Source organism: Nomascus leucogenys, chromosome 7b (assembly GCF_006542625.1).
Source record: "Nomascus leucogenys isolate Asia chromosome 7b, Asia_NLE_v1, whole genome shotgun sequence".
In the NCBI taxonomy this organism is placed as follows: domain Eukaryota; kingdom Metazoa; phylum Chordata; class Mammalia; order Primates; family Hylobatidae; genus Nomascus; species Nomascus leucogenys.
In genome coordinates this window covers 87376684-87389276 of record NC_044387.1, presented here as the reverse complement: position 1 = coordinate 87389276, position 12593 = coordinate 87376684, and the positions used below count along the sequence as shown (strand labels likewise).

Here is a 12593-nt window from a genome sequence, read left to right as displayed (position 1 = left end):
ACATTGTCTGATCATAGGCATATGTGCATCTTAGCTTATGAATAGAGTGGATGAGACTAAACTACAGCTAGCTGTTAACTCTGAGTTATGTGGCTAGATGCAGAAGTTTCTCTTAATAGAGAAAGAATGTGAAGAAAGTTTACAATTAAGCATTATGTAAATTACCTGATCAAATTGTGTTTGATGGGATTTGATACCTCCATTTTACAGAAGCTTATTTTAATATTTTCTTTGCAATTTTTTTTAGCTTTAGATCCAGCTAAGGATCCATGCTTAAAGATGAAATGTAGTCGCCATAAAGTATGCATTGCTCAAGATTCTCAGACTGCAGTCTGCATTAGTCACCGGAGGCTTACACACAGGTAAACATTGTTAAATTTAATCCCACTGATAGAACAGCACTCCTTACCAGGAATAACTGCAGAGTATAAATATTTGGCAGTGCCTGCTAATCTTTTATGCAGAGTTTTATTGAAACAGTTACAGAAGCTTAGTTAATACAATTATGATTCACTTGGGTTAAACATTGGTATCAGTCACAATTGCTACAGATTATAGAATTTGAGGCATATATTATTAAATAAAGAAGGTCTTATAAAGATGATATTTAAAATGTTATATCTAGATGTTTGTGCTTTTTCAAGTTTAAGGAACAATTAGTTTTGTTCCCTCCACATATTTTTGTTTGTGGCTATCCAAACATCTTTATTTCCCTCAGGAGAGAGTTAGAAAGTTAAAGGAGAGAAAATGATTGATGTTCATAAAAAGAGATTAAAAGTCACGAAATAGGGACTTGGGACTTGAACCCCTCAGGACGCCTTCTTTAGGGGTCACTCATACCAGTGGATACAAGTGGAGTCCTTGTATCTATTCCCTGGGTGCTGATTCACAATTTCTAAAAAAGAAGGGAGGATTTCAAGTGTCTTATAACAACCAGCACTGCTTCTGTTAGACGGGCTCTGTTTCGGGAAGGACCAGTAATTTAGAAATAGCCTGTGTAGTTTGATGCTGAGTCTTAAAAATTTGAACACGCCGCAATCAAACGCGAATTCATTGTTTAACCGACTGAAACAAGTGGTGTATTCGTTTCCTTTATCATTTTTAAAGTTATATTTTGAGAATACTCTTTCTCTGATAATGGACTTATGTATTGCTTTTAAATCAAATGAACAAAGAAAATTTTGCTATTTGTGTATGCTCAGAGAAAAACTGGATTTTTGGCTTTAGTGTACTTGCATATAAATTCTATTACTCAAACACACCAACAGTAAGAGAATAAGAATATTGGAAAATAAGAATATAAATAGCATTTCTAGGAAACAGCAAATATTTAAGTTACATTGGTGTTTCTTATAACGTAAGAGGACATACACATAACACCCTGTTGTACACGCCAAAAGGAATAGAAGTCTTTATTTCACAATGTTAAGTCTATAGTGGCAGATTTCTAGAACCAAGGGAGGTTGATGTAACAAAGGTATGCGGGTTTGAAAATGTGTTCACTTGGGATAGAATCATGGTGTATCAATAATGTACTTGTGGAATAGAGAGAGGGAATAGGAGAAAGAAAACAATAGTTTGGTGATATAAAGAACAAAAGACTTCTTGGAAATCACAATTCTATTAAGTTAGCCTACTAGGGGAAAGCACAAACGGGTGAAGCAGTTATCAGTAACATATCCCCCATCAATCCTGACTTTGATGCTAATTTTACAGAGGGATAACAAAGCTTTGGGCCAGAAACTCATGTTTCTATTTATTTCCTTAGGATTCTAAATTTCTTGGCTTTTCTATTAATCATACAAATTTAAAAACACTAGTATGTGAATGTGTGTATATTGGGGGTGAAATACAAAAGAGAAGGGTGTCAAAAGGGATTCATATATGATCTCTTACCCAAGTTACAGAGACAAAGTCAGTTTATCTCCCATGAAAGCAAAAACTGTTTTATCACAAGTTCTAGACACCCTGGGAAAGATTTCCATGTGCAGACATTTAACAGCTTTGAAAAGATTCACCTGCCACTTCACCCCTGGCCCTGTGAACCCAAGTCAAAGAGCAACCAAAGACGTCGCAGTTAATATCATGTCTGTGGCAGAGACACACTCGTTTTGACACTTGCTGGACACTGAAGCTAAGAGAGGTTAAAGTAACTGACTCAAGACTACAAAGCTAGAAATTTTCAGAGCTTCAATTCTAATCTGTACTGATAGACCCCAGAGCCTAAGCTTTTTACCACTATGCTGTCTCGTTACTTCTCTGACTTATTAAACGACTTAACTACAGGCAAAATTATTTCTTAACATGATAAAGACTATCAGAAACCGATAGCCAAATGTCCCTTAATAAATAAAATTGAAAGATCCTTAATAGGGCACTACTGAAGCTTTGCCTTTGGTGTAATGGTGGAGAGGGTTCAGAGGGGAGACTAATATGCTTTTAGTGGGTGAATTTCAAAATGTTTTATGTAAATAGTATTTAGTCCTGCTCTATTTCTGATAGAGACCATTTATAAATTTCCATTCAATCCATGCTCTATTCAATAAATAAATCACTGGTTTCCAACAAATTGATTTTAAGATTAACATTTGTTATGCTTTATTTGCCTTGAGGATGTCAGTACATAGTGAATATTTATACAACACTTAGGGAAGAAGAGCTTTGCCAAGCACTTTGATCAATAAAAATGGTTAATATAAATAATCTAGATCTTAGATTTGAGGATTGTGTGAATTTTGGGGATGTGGTAGAGAAAGCTGGGAAAGACGGCTTAATTAATCAATTTTTGTCCATTTGCATAGTTTAGAATACAAATTGCTACCTTTTTTCCATTTAAAGGAACAACTTATTCTTTCTTCCCTTGACCTCATAAAAGAGAAAGGAAACCTGCTGTTTCTTCCTGCAAGGGGAATAAATTTTTCAAACACGCTTTCCCGTCTCCTCTTCCCAATATATCACACTCATTTCTCCATTGCTTTAGAGTTTTAACCTTCGCATCTTATAGTGCTAACAACATTTGTAATAGTTTGTCTAGCATTGATCTCCTTCGACTGAGCTCAATGAAGGTGTCTTATTTACTACTGTGTACCCAGATCTTGAATTACTGCTCAGTACGTGTTTTCTTTGGGGAGTTTAGAAAAACAGCTGCCATTTGTAAAATATTTAGGAAGAAAATTTTGACAAATAGTTTGATCAATTGAAATGGTCAGTCTAGATAATCTAGGTTTAAACATTATTTTCTTAGTGCTTTGCGTATATTTGTTGAAAATGAATTAAGAAGGGTATAGGCATCAGTCAACAAGTATGTTTCAATGGCAGAATAAATGAATGCATGATTTATCAAATAAAAGGAAAAGGAGGATTTTTAAATATTTTATTTTAAGTTCCGGGATACATGTGCAGAATGTGCATGTTTGTTATACAGGTAAAGGTGTCCCATGGTGGTTTACTGCACCTATCAGCCTATCGCCTAGGTATTAAGCCCCGCATGCATTATCTGTTTATCTTGATGCTCTCCCTCCCCCAACCCCCACGGACAGGCCACAGTATGTGTTGTTCCCCTCCCTGTGTCAATGTGTTCTCATTGTTCAGCTCTCACTTATAAGTGAGAATATGTGGTGTTTGGTTTTCTGTTCTTGTGTTAGTTTGCTGGGATGATGGCTACCAGCTCCATCCATATCCCTGAAAGGCACATTATCTTGTTAAAGAAGGATATTTAAATGTGAAATGAGGGATGTAACAATTGGTTTTAAGAAACTAGTAGGTCCTTCACTTGGATTTGTAAATAATTGAAATAATTAGTAAATTTCTCCTTCCTCAGTGTTTTAAATAACAATAATTGTCCTCTGAAATCAGAAAAATAACATGATTAGGTGAATCATAGTTTTACTCTAGTTTTGACCACCACTGCCAGTGTAGAGGATGGTGTAAACCATCCAAACATGTGATGTTCTAAGTCATATATTTGGATATTGTCTCCAAATGGCTTTTTCTGTGAAGAACTGGTCTCAAACCAGGTGATATCTTTGTTATTGTGCTAACTTTCTGTTACCATTATCATTACCAGTTAAAAGAAAATAGTAGTATGAATAATGAGAAAGAACTTTACCTGCAGCATGTTTTTCCAATATGGTAACATAACCCATTATTTTGATGCTTTAATATGAAATACATGATGGGTTTCCCAAGCTTTGACTGTGATCCACTTGTTGTATTGTTACCCTTGGGGAAAGAGCTGCAGATGCTGACAGCTGAGGGTGATTGTTTCATTGTTTTTGTATATTGTGAACAAGAAGCCCAGTGTTTTATGCTCCCTTGCTGCCTGTGCAGCTGCAGATAATTAACACTATTTCTAGATCAGTGTTGCTGGCACCAATCGATGCTGCTGATATTAAAAGAAAAAGGTTTGGCCTAATAAGACAGAGTAAGGTTGAAGAAGTTGCAGGACAAAACTAGCCATGTTAATTTCTACTTCATTTACACCGAAGGATTTTAAAAAAAAAAAAGAATCAATAAGGAAGTGCTTTTGACCTCCTAAGAAGGCATTATATAGAAAATGATGAAAGTAGTGTAAAATGCCACTTATCAAAAATAATTATCAAAAAAGTGAATCCTAAAATTTATCTATTTTAACTATACAATCTTCGAATTCATGGTTTATAATGACTATTTTTAAAAGAAGATCTAAATGTATTTATATGATCACTGATTGAATACCTATGGTGTTTGTGTTTCCTTTGTTGAAATATTGAAGGCAGGAAGATTTAATCACAAAGCATAAGTTATATAGAGTTCCACAAATGTTTGTTGAACTGAATTGAACTTATCATAATCATTTAAAAATAATGCTTCTTATACTTGAGAGACATTAACTTCTATGGAATATGACTGTATTAATAATGTCTTCAGAGAGAATTAAATCCAGTATTTATTTCACACTTAATATATGCAAAACTCTTCATTAAATGCCTTAAACTGATTTAGCTTTTACAATGATGCTAATGTTTTATACTAAGCATTATTATGCCCATAACTGAGGCTCAGAGTTTCTGGGTGTTCTGCCTGAGATTAGTTCTGCAGAAGCACAATTGATAGGTATAGTTAGATAGATAGGTAGACAGATAGATAGGTGATAGATACAAAGTGTAGATTTCAGATTTGAAATCATGACTATCTTGTTTACATACACATTCTTTTTCCATAATTATCAATTTTATGTATAGGAACAGATGTTTATAGATACTTAACGTTTCATAAATTTAGTTAGGATGATGAAGGTTTGCAAAATTTTTAAAAATTAATTACATTTACAAATGGTCATTGTACTTTGCATAGTGAATTAGTATAACATTGTTTGATTCCTCTTCTTAAAACACAGATCATAACTAAACTTCATAGAGTTTCCTTTATGCCTGGAACTTGGTATCTGTATGCACACACACATACACACACACATACAAACATGCATATATGTTTATAATTCATTTAATCTTACAATAGTTGGAAGTAAGGTTACTTACAGTTGTTATCCCCATTTTACCTATGATAAAAGCTGAGACACACAATTCACTTAATTTGTTCAATTGGTAGACTTGGACACGAAACCTGGCCATTGTGATTCTAGAATTTGTGCTCTTATTGTGTTTTATTGTCTTATGTTACTTATAAAGCATGTTATATAAATGAGACATTCTTCTAAGCATTGTAGAATTGTTACTTATCTTACCACCACCCTATATTTTTAAAAAAGAAATTTCTCTATACCTGCTGCCTAATGTACTGTTTCTCAGCATGTTTTAGCCCACATTCTTTTTTTGCTGAATATACACTTTTTAGGTTCTCCAGTTATTCTATTATCACCCTGAAGGGAGTATAATCTCCCCTAGTTGAGAATTGCTTATAATCAGAAAATTCAACTACTTAGATCGTACATCTTAGTCAGTCAATGTGATTTGGTCAGGGTTTATATTAGGTGTTATGCATTACAAAAACAGAAAGCGTGTTTCTCATATATGAAAATAAGTCACAGAATTGACTTTATTTTTGAAGTACACAACACACCTTATCATTATTGAGATATATTTCCTCTCCAGTTGAAAATCAGGAACCTGTTGATTAAAGTCCAAAGTCCTTCTCGTGATCCTTTATAATCTGGCCCAGGTAGCCTTAGAGCCTCCTCTGTAGTTTTCTCCCAATGGCACATTGCAGCTCTCTCACAGCAGGAAATTCATTCTGTAGAGAGCCCAGAATGTATGTCAGAGCACAAGGGGCCACAGCCAGAATGCCTGGCTTCACAGTCTAGCCCCACCGTTCTTAGCTATGTGATCTCGGACGGGTCACTCAAGCTCTGAGTGCTTCAGATTTTTCTGCTGTAAAGTAGGTATCCTACAAATGGTACTTTCTGTGATGTTTTAAGGATTAATGACTTAATGTGCAAAAACAATTAGAACTACTTCATCCATGATAGGCATTATGATAGGGTTAGCTATTACTATTTTTTCCTAAACACGTTGTATATTTTATGATCTTGGGTGTTCGTTATGGCTGTGTTTTATTTTCTCGTGAGGTGTCCTGCCCACTTGTTCCTTTGTTCTTCTGGCAGACTCCATTTCTGAGAAGGCTTTTAGCATAATGGTTAATGGTATGTAATTTGAAACTGGACTGACTAGCTTTGAAGTCTGGCTCCATCTCCATTTCTCCAGAATGACTTTGAGCAAATTAAATTATCACAGACTCAGTTTTCTTGTTTAAAAGATAGAGTTGATAATTATACTATGTATCTCCCTCTGTTTTTGTGAGAATTAAAGACATAATTTGCGTAAAGCACTTTTCACAATGAAAGCACTCAATAAACATTAATTATTGAGAAAGGTCTATTCAGTCTCTCCTCCCAACCCAAGGTAGAATTAAATACTCCTGCATCTTTGTGCCCATAGCACATTAGAAATGCTTGTTAACCCACGAATATTATAGTGACTGTATATTTAATAGCTAACAGGTGAATTGTTGGGTTGCCATAGACAAAGTATTTGAGAAAATTGATTTACTCCTGTCATGATCATAGGATATGAAATTTAAGATTACCTTATACATTAAATAAAAGGAGGGGCGTGATTTTGGCAGTTGAGAAGGAAAAGAGTGGAAGCAACGAGCCATCCTTGTGTTATAGAAAATATGAGACAGATGCTTAAAGAGAAATAGCATGAGGGTGGGCATACCTTTGGTGGGTTAAAGATTTTTAGGGTACTTAAAATTTCAACAAATTTGCTGCCCTTAATGATTCTCTGCTTTACATCCTTTAGCACTGCCCATGTCCCCATGACCAGAGAAGAAGAGTTTTAGACCAGAAATTCCAAAATACAGGAGAAGGATTTACATGTACTAGATGCCTCAAGGAATGTCAGCTTTTATGAGTGAGCATAGCTAAGTCTTTGCATGTCCTGTCAGAGAAATTTTATTTCTCCATTGAACCTAAAGACTCCTTCTGCTTAGCAGGAACCCTCCTTGCATTTGAAGGAGGGAAATTCTGGATCTAAGTAGAGATCCTTCACAGTTTTCACAGTTCTGTTTGCAGTATATACTGGCTTTGAAGTCGGTATAACAGATTTGTAATGAATGTGCTTCTGTGTATACTTCTGAATCTTGTATACCAAGATTTCAGCTGTGAGAACATGGGTTTAAATTGATGATCAGTCGAAGAGGGCAAATGGAGCAGCTAGCCACAAAAAAGGTGCACTATGACACAGGGAAAGATGAAGGCCAATTGATGGTGTAATGTGAGCAGTGAACAGAAGGAATTGCTTCACACATAAACCATTACTCTGCCATCCAATTAGTGCTTCATGAATGTCCCCTATACAAGGAAAAGAGTATGAATTTGGGGAAAAAAAGTACAGCAAAGGAAGATGCAAATATTTCTTGGTTTCTTCTTGTTCCCCAAATAGACAAGAATCTGGTATAAACCTTTGAAGAGAAAAAATTGGATATTAATGAAGGTTACTTTTAAAGAAGTATTTTGGATTGACCTTAATATCTCTTAATCAAATATCCTTAAGAGATGAAGACTAAAATGCTCAGGTTCAAAGTAAACTTTGATCAACATTACTTAGGTTTCTGAATTGCAGAAAGGGATATATTTACACAAATATGTAGTAGGTGCTTTTTATATAAAAGAAAAACCCTATTCTTTTGTCTATAAGAAAGGAAACTAGCTGCCTATTAAGAATAATGATTATTCTAGTTCTTCTAATTCTGTCTATTTCTATATTGCTTTATTATTTTGAAAGAACTGAGAAAAACTATGATCGTTTATTAGCTACACAGAAAAGAGTAGAAAATATTATACAAAGGTGGTATAAGTGATAGCAATTTTAAAACTTCTTTATTTTTAAAATTTAACACTTATGAAAACAACATGTGGATAAGGTAACAACTCCATATGATAGAAAAGATAGTACACCTTTGATTCCTTCCTCCCCGGACCACTCAGTTCCTACAGACTCCTGCGCTTCCAGGAATTATCTACACACACTCCCACACACATTTACACAAACACACTTACCTCCAAATGGGAATATTTTATGCACATTTTTGTGCCTTGTTTTAACATAACATATTTTCAACATTTGCAGTTCAGCAAATGGATTTTATCTCATTTCTTTAAATGGCTGTAAAGAAACCCATTACAAGACTATCCCATAATTTACTTAATACTTTATTGATGGACATTAGGGTTAGTTCTAGTTTTTCTTTGTACAACACTCTTCAGCATGTATCTTTATATACATGTGTGTGAATATTTTTGCCATCAATTCCTAGTAGTTGGATTGCTATGTCAAAAAGAAAATATGTTTAAATATTGACATATATTGTCAACCACACTCCAAAGGAGAGAGTGTCACTTTCTATACTGTAAACAATATGCTGATGCCTGTTGTTTCACCCGTTTACCAGTAAAGAATATTGTTTAGATATTAGTAATTTTGTTTTCAACTGTCGTAGTTTATTTTTTATTTAAAATTGGTATGGGCTGGGCACCGGTGGCTCATGCCTGTAATCCTAGCACTTTGGGAGGCTGAGGTGGGCAGGTCACTTGAGGCCACAAGTTTGAGATGAGCCTGGCCAACATGGTGAAACCCTGTGTCTACTAAAAATACAAAAATTAGCAGCGTGTTGTGGCGCATGCCTGTAATCCCAGCTGCTCAGGAGGCTGAGGCACGAGAAATCACTGAGCCAGGGAGGCACATGTTGCAGTGAGCCGAGATCATGTCATTGCACTCCAGCCTGGGTGACAGAGGGAAACTCTGTCTCAAAACATAAATAAATAAATAAATAAATAAATAAATAAATAAACAAACAAACAAACAAACAAAAAGTCACATCATCTTTTTTCAGTTTCAGGAATAAATGTATGTGTGTGTGCCTTTAATAATGGAGGGGCTATGTAGACACTGTTGGTGGTTTGATATCAGCCATTATCTCTAAATTGTAATGGTGAATCATGGTAAAAAATAGTGGTGAATTAAAGGAAATTGCCTATACTTATAACATTTTTTGGAACTTAAGCAAGTTTTTCAAAGAAGAGGATAGTTTTAGCACAAGATAAAGAAACCTTAAAAAAGAGGCTCAACAGTGGAAAAGAAGTACTGAATCTTCAAGCTGTAACAAAATGTGCATAATTTATTTACTTTCACTATTATTTAGACCTATTACTTTAAAGCAATTAGTACTTGATGGACAGGTGCTATAATGAACTTAATTAGTGCTTTACATGTTTCTGTTTTTGATAATCTCTTCATTAAATGAGTATTTCTTATTCTAAATATTTCTCTCTCCAGTTCATCAATTATATTTCTTAAAATTTTAGAGTATTTAATATTATCATTATTAATAATGTGATTTCCAGTGATCAATTGGAATGATGCTTGCTATGAATTCATTAATAAAATTCATTTTATTTTAATCATGACATTTTAAATATTAAATCCAAACTTGCTGTTACTGAATTTTTATTAAATAATTCAACATTTTGGGTAAATTATAGCTTAACCTCCTCCTAGTCAACTGTTGGCAAAGAGACAATTGTATTTCTGGGTAATGGACATTAAGGGCTGGAGCATATTAATTTTTAAACTTTGTATAAAATCTTTTTTCTTGTTGTTGCCTAATGTAGATAAATACTTAGGAAATTAGTAGTCATTGCTGCTATCTTTCAGCCTGAATAATCTTTCTATTCCTCAATTCTTGCTTTATTTTACTATTTTCTTTAGATTTCTTTAAAATACTTGTAAGAACATTTTTAATGTTGGGCCTATCTAGTGTTGAAATATGGAGCTCAATTTACGTCTTATTTATTTCTGTCCTCACATTGTGATTTTGAACATGTAATTTGTACTCATTGATATTCAGTTTTGGGCAGAGAGACAGCTAGCTGTAGAACAAAGGATGATGTTCCTCTTTCACAGGGTAGACTTTTTTCTGGAACGTGCCTACCAGGCCGGGTACTAGTTTCCTGCAGCTCTTCCCACTAGCCCTGACATCTTTCTGAGATCATGGAACTACTTCTTTCTTGTCAAAACAGAACAAAAGTAATGCTTATCACTTCGGAGTTCAGATGGTTAAGATATGGATGTTACTGCTTCCCCCCTCCCTTTCTACTTATAAGATGCAAGCAGATAATTCTGAGATCTAAGGGATGGTATAATTACAAGATACAATGAAATTTATTTCCAGAGTCACAATAGGAATGATCATCCAAGAAATAGCCTTATTGGCCCATTATATGAAAGAAAAATAAACTTTTGTATTAAGACACTGAACTTTTTAGATGTGTGAGTAGCCATCATTATCCTGATTAATAAATCTATTTGAAATTTACTACCAAAAAAACTTAAGAATTACATTGATGGTGGAAAAATAATAGAGGCGTGTGATGGGATCTTAGTAATTATCTCATCAAATTTTTCATTGGTTAAAAGCATAGGAGACTGTGTAAGTGTTTTGAAGAACTTGTCTACTGGGGACTAGCTGTAGATATGCTCTAACAATTGCACATAATTCATTTCCAAACGTAAACACCTATTTACTCTTACAGACAAAGCTGTAGCACATAAGACACAAAAAATACTGGAATTTCCAGATGATCATAAAAAATTACTCTAGACTATGGGGCCTCACTAAACTTAGAGGGATTTTGCCTGTTATTGAGGCTTATATAAAACAGAATGTAAATTATATTAATTTAAGCCTTAGGTCCCAGATACTTAACACATAATTATTTAAGTGAGGAGTAAAGTATATTCATCTGTAGTGATATAAAGACAGCCACACAGGTCTCAGTAATAATGTGTGCGATAGAGAAACCTAGATTTTAGTCATAAATATATTAATAAATAGACAACTGTGTGACTCTGGACAAGTCAGTGAACAGGCAACTAACTGTGGCAGCAAATAACGGGAGGCTTTGAAATCCAACAGGTCTACTGGTTTAGTGACAAAATATAAACAGCTAATACATCTGTAGGGGTACAATACATTCTTTATCATTTTCGTAGGTTTCTTTCCTCCCGTTTTAGCATTAGTTTGACTGATATGTATCTAGGGTTTGCATGTAACTAGAATAATTTTGGATCTAGAAAATTCTTTAGAGATATTTAATTCCATCCTGCATTCTAAATATAAGGTAAGGATTATCATGATTATGAAAATGATAAGGAAGAGGATTAGGTCGAGAATCATAGAACTAACAATACCTGCTTATTGATAAGAGTTTACTAAGAAATTTGTAGGTATTTTACATGTATTAATTTATTTTGTAGCTACTATTATTTTCGTCCTTTTACAGATTAAGACAATGCAACTCAGTTGATGCGAATTGAAAAGGCTATACCAGTATTAATTGCCATAGCTGGGAGTTGAATTTAGACCTGTTCAATTTCAAAGCCTCCCATTATCTGCTGCCTATGAACTCTATTATTAGTTGCCTGTGAACTGACTTGTCCAGAGTCACACAGCTGTTTATTTTTTACTATATTTAAGACTAAAATCCACAAATTATTATTGAGAACTACGTGGCTGTCTTGATATCACTACAGGTAAAAATATGCTTTATTCCCGACCAGACCATTCACATTTTCTGCTAATTGTTCTGTGTCCTGAATCGGTTTATATCTCTTTTTATAAAATGCTATTGTAAAACTCTGTTTGCATTAAGCTGTATATATTGCTATCTTCCCTTCTGTTCTCAGTGGGCAAATTCAGCATTTTGTTCACAGAGAAAATAGAAAGCATCCAGTGGGGTCTTTTCTGACATTTTGCTTACTGACTTGTGCAGATATCAGTTTAATTAACACTCATGAAACACTCAGGACAGTGGCTTCTATTCTTATTGTTGCTTTTATTATTGTTACTATTATTGTTATCAACCACGACCTTCATCATCCTCTTCTATATATCCCTAATCCATCAGTTTGTGTTCTCAGCTCTAGACCCATCATTTCTTGTGTTTGTAATCCTTGCTCTAGCAATTATTGCTCTGTGTAATATTTTTAATCTTTCTGTATGTTAGCTTATTGCTTAGCATATATGAACAAATG

General features: G+C 34.3%; 1 protein-coding gene across 7 annotated transcripts in view; it reads left to right on the top strand.

Annotated features, from left to right (window-relative positions):
* The window catches only part of SPOCK3 (SPARC (osteonectin), cwcv and kazal like domains proteoglycan 3), a 480219-nt gene that overhangs the window by 249328 nt on the left and 218298 nt on the right, over window positions 1–12593 (top strand). For all 7 annotated transcript variants that reach the window (XM_030816303.1, XM_030816304.1, XM_030816301.1 and 4 more), the window contains one exon: window positions 248–362. In XM_030816303.1, the coding sequence (XP_030672163.1) occupies window positions 248–362 (115 nt within the window). The remainder of the gene's footprint in view (window positions 1–247; window positions 363–12593) is intronic.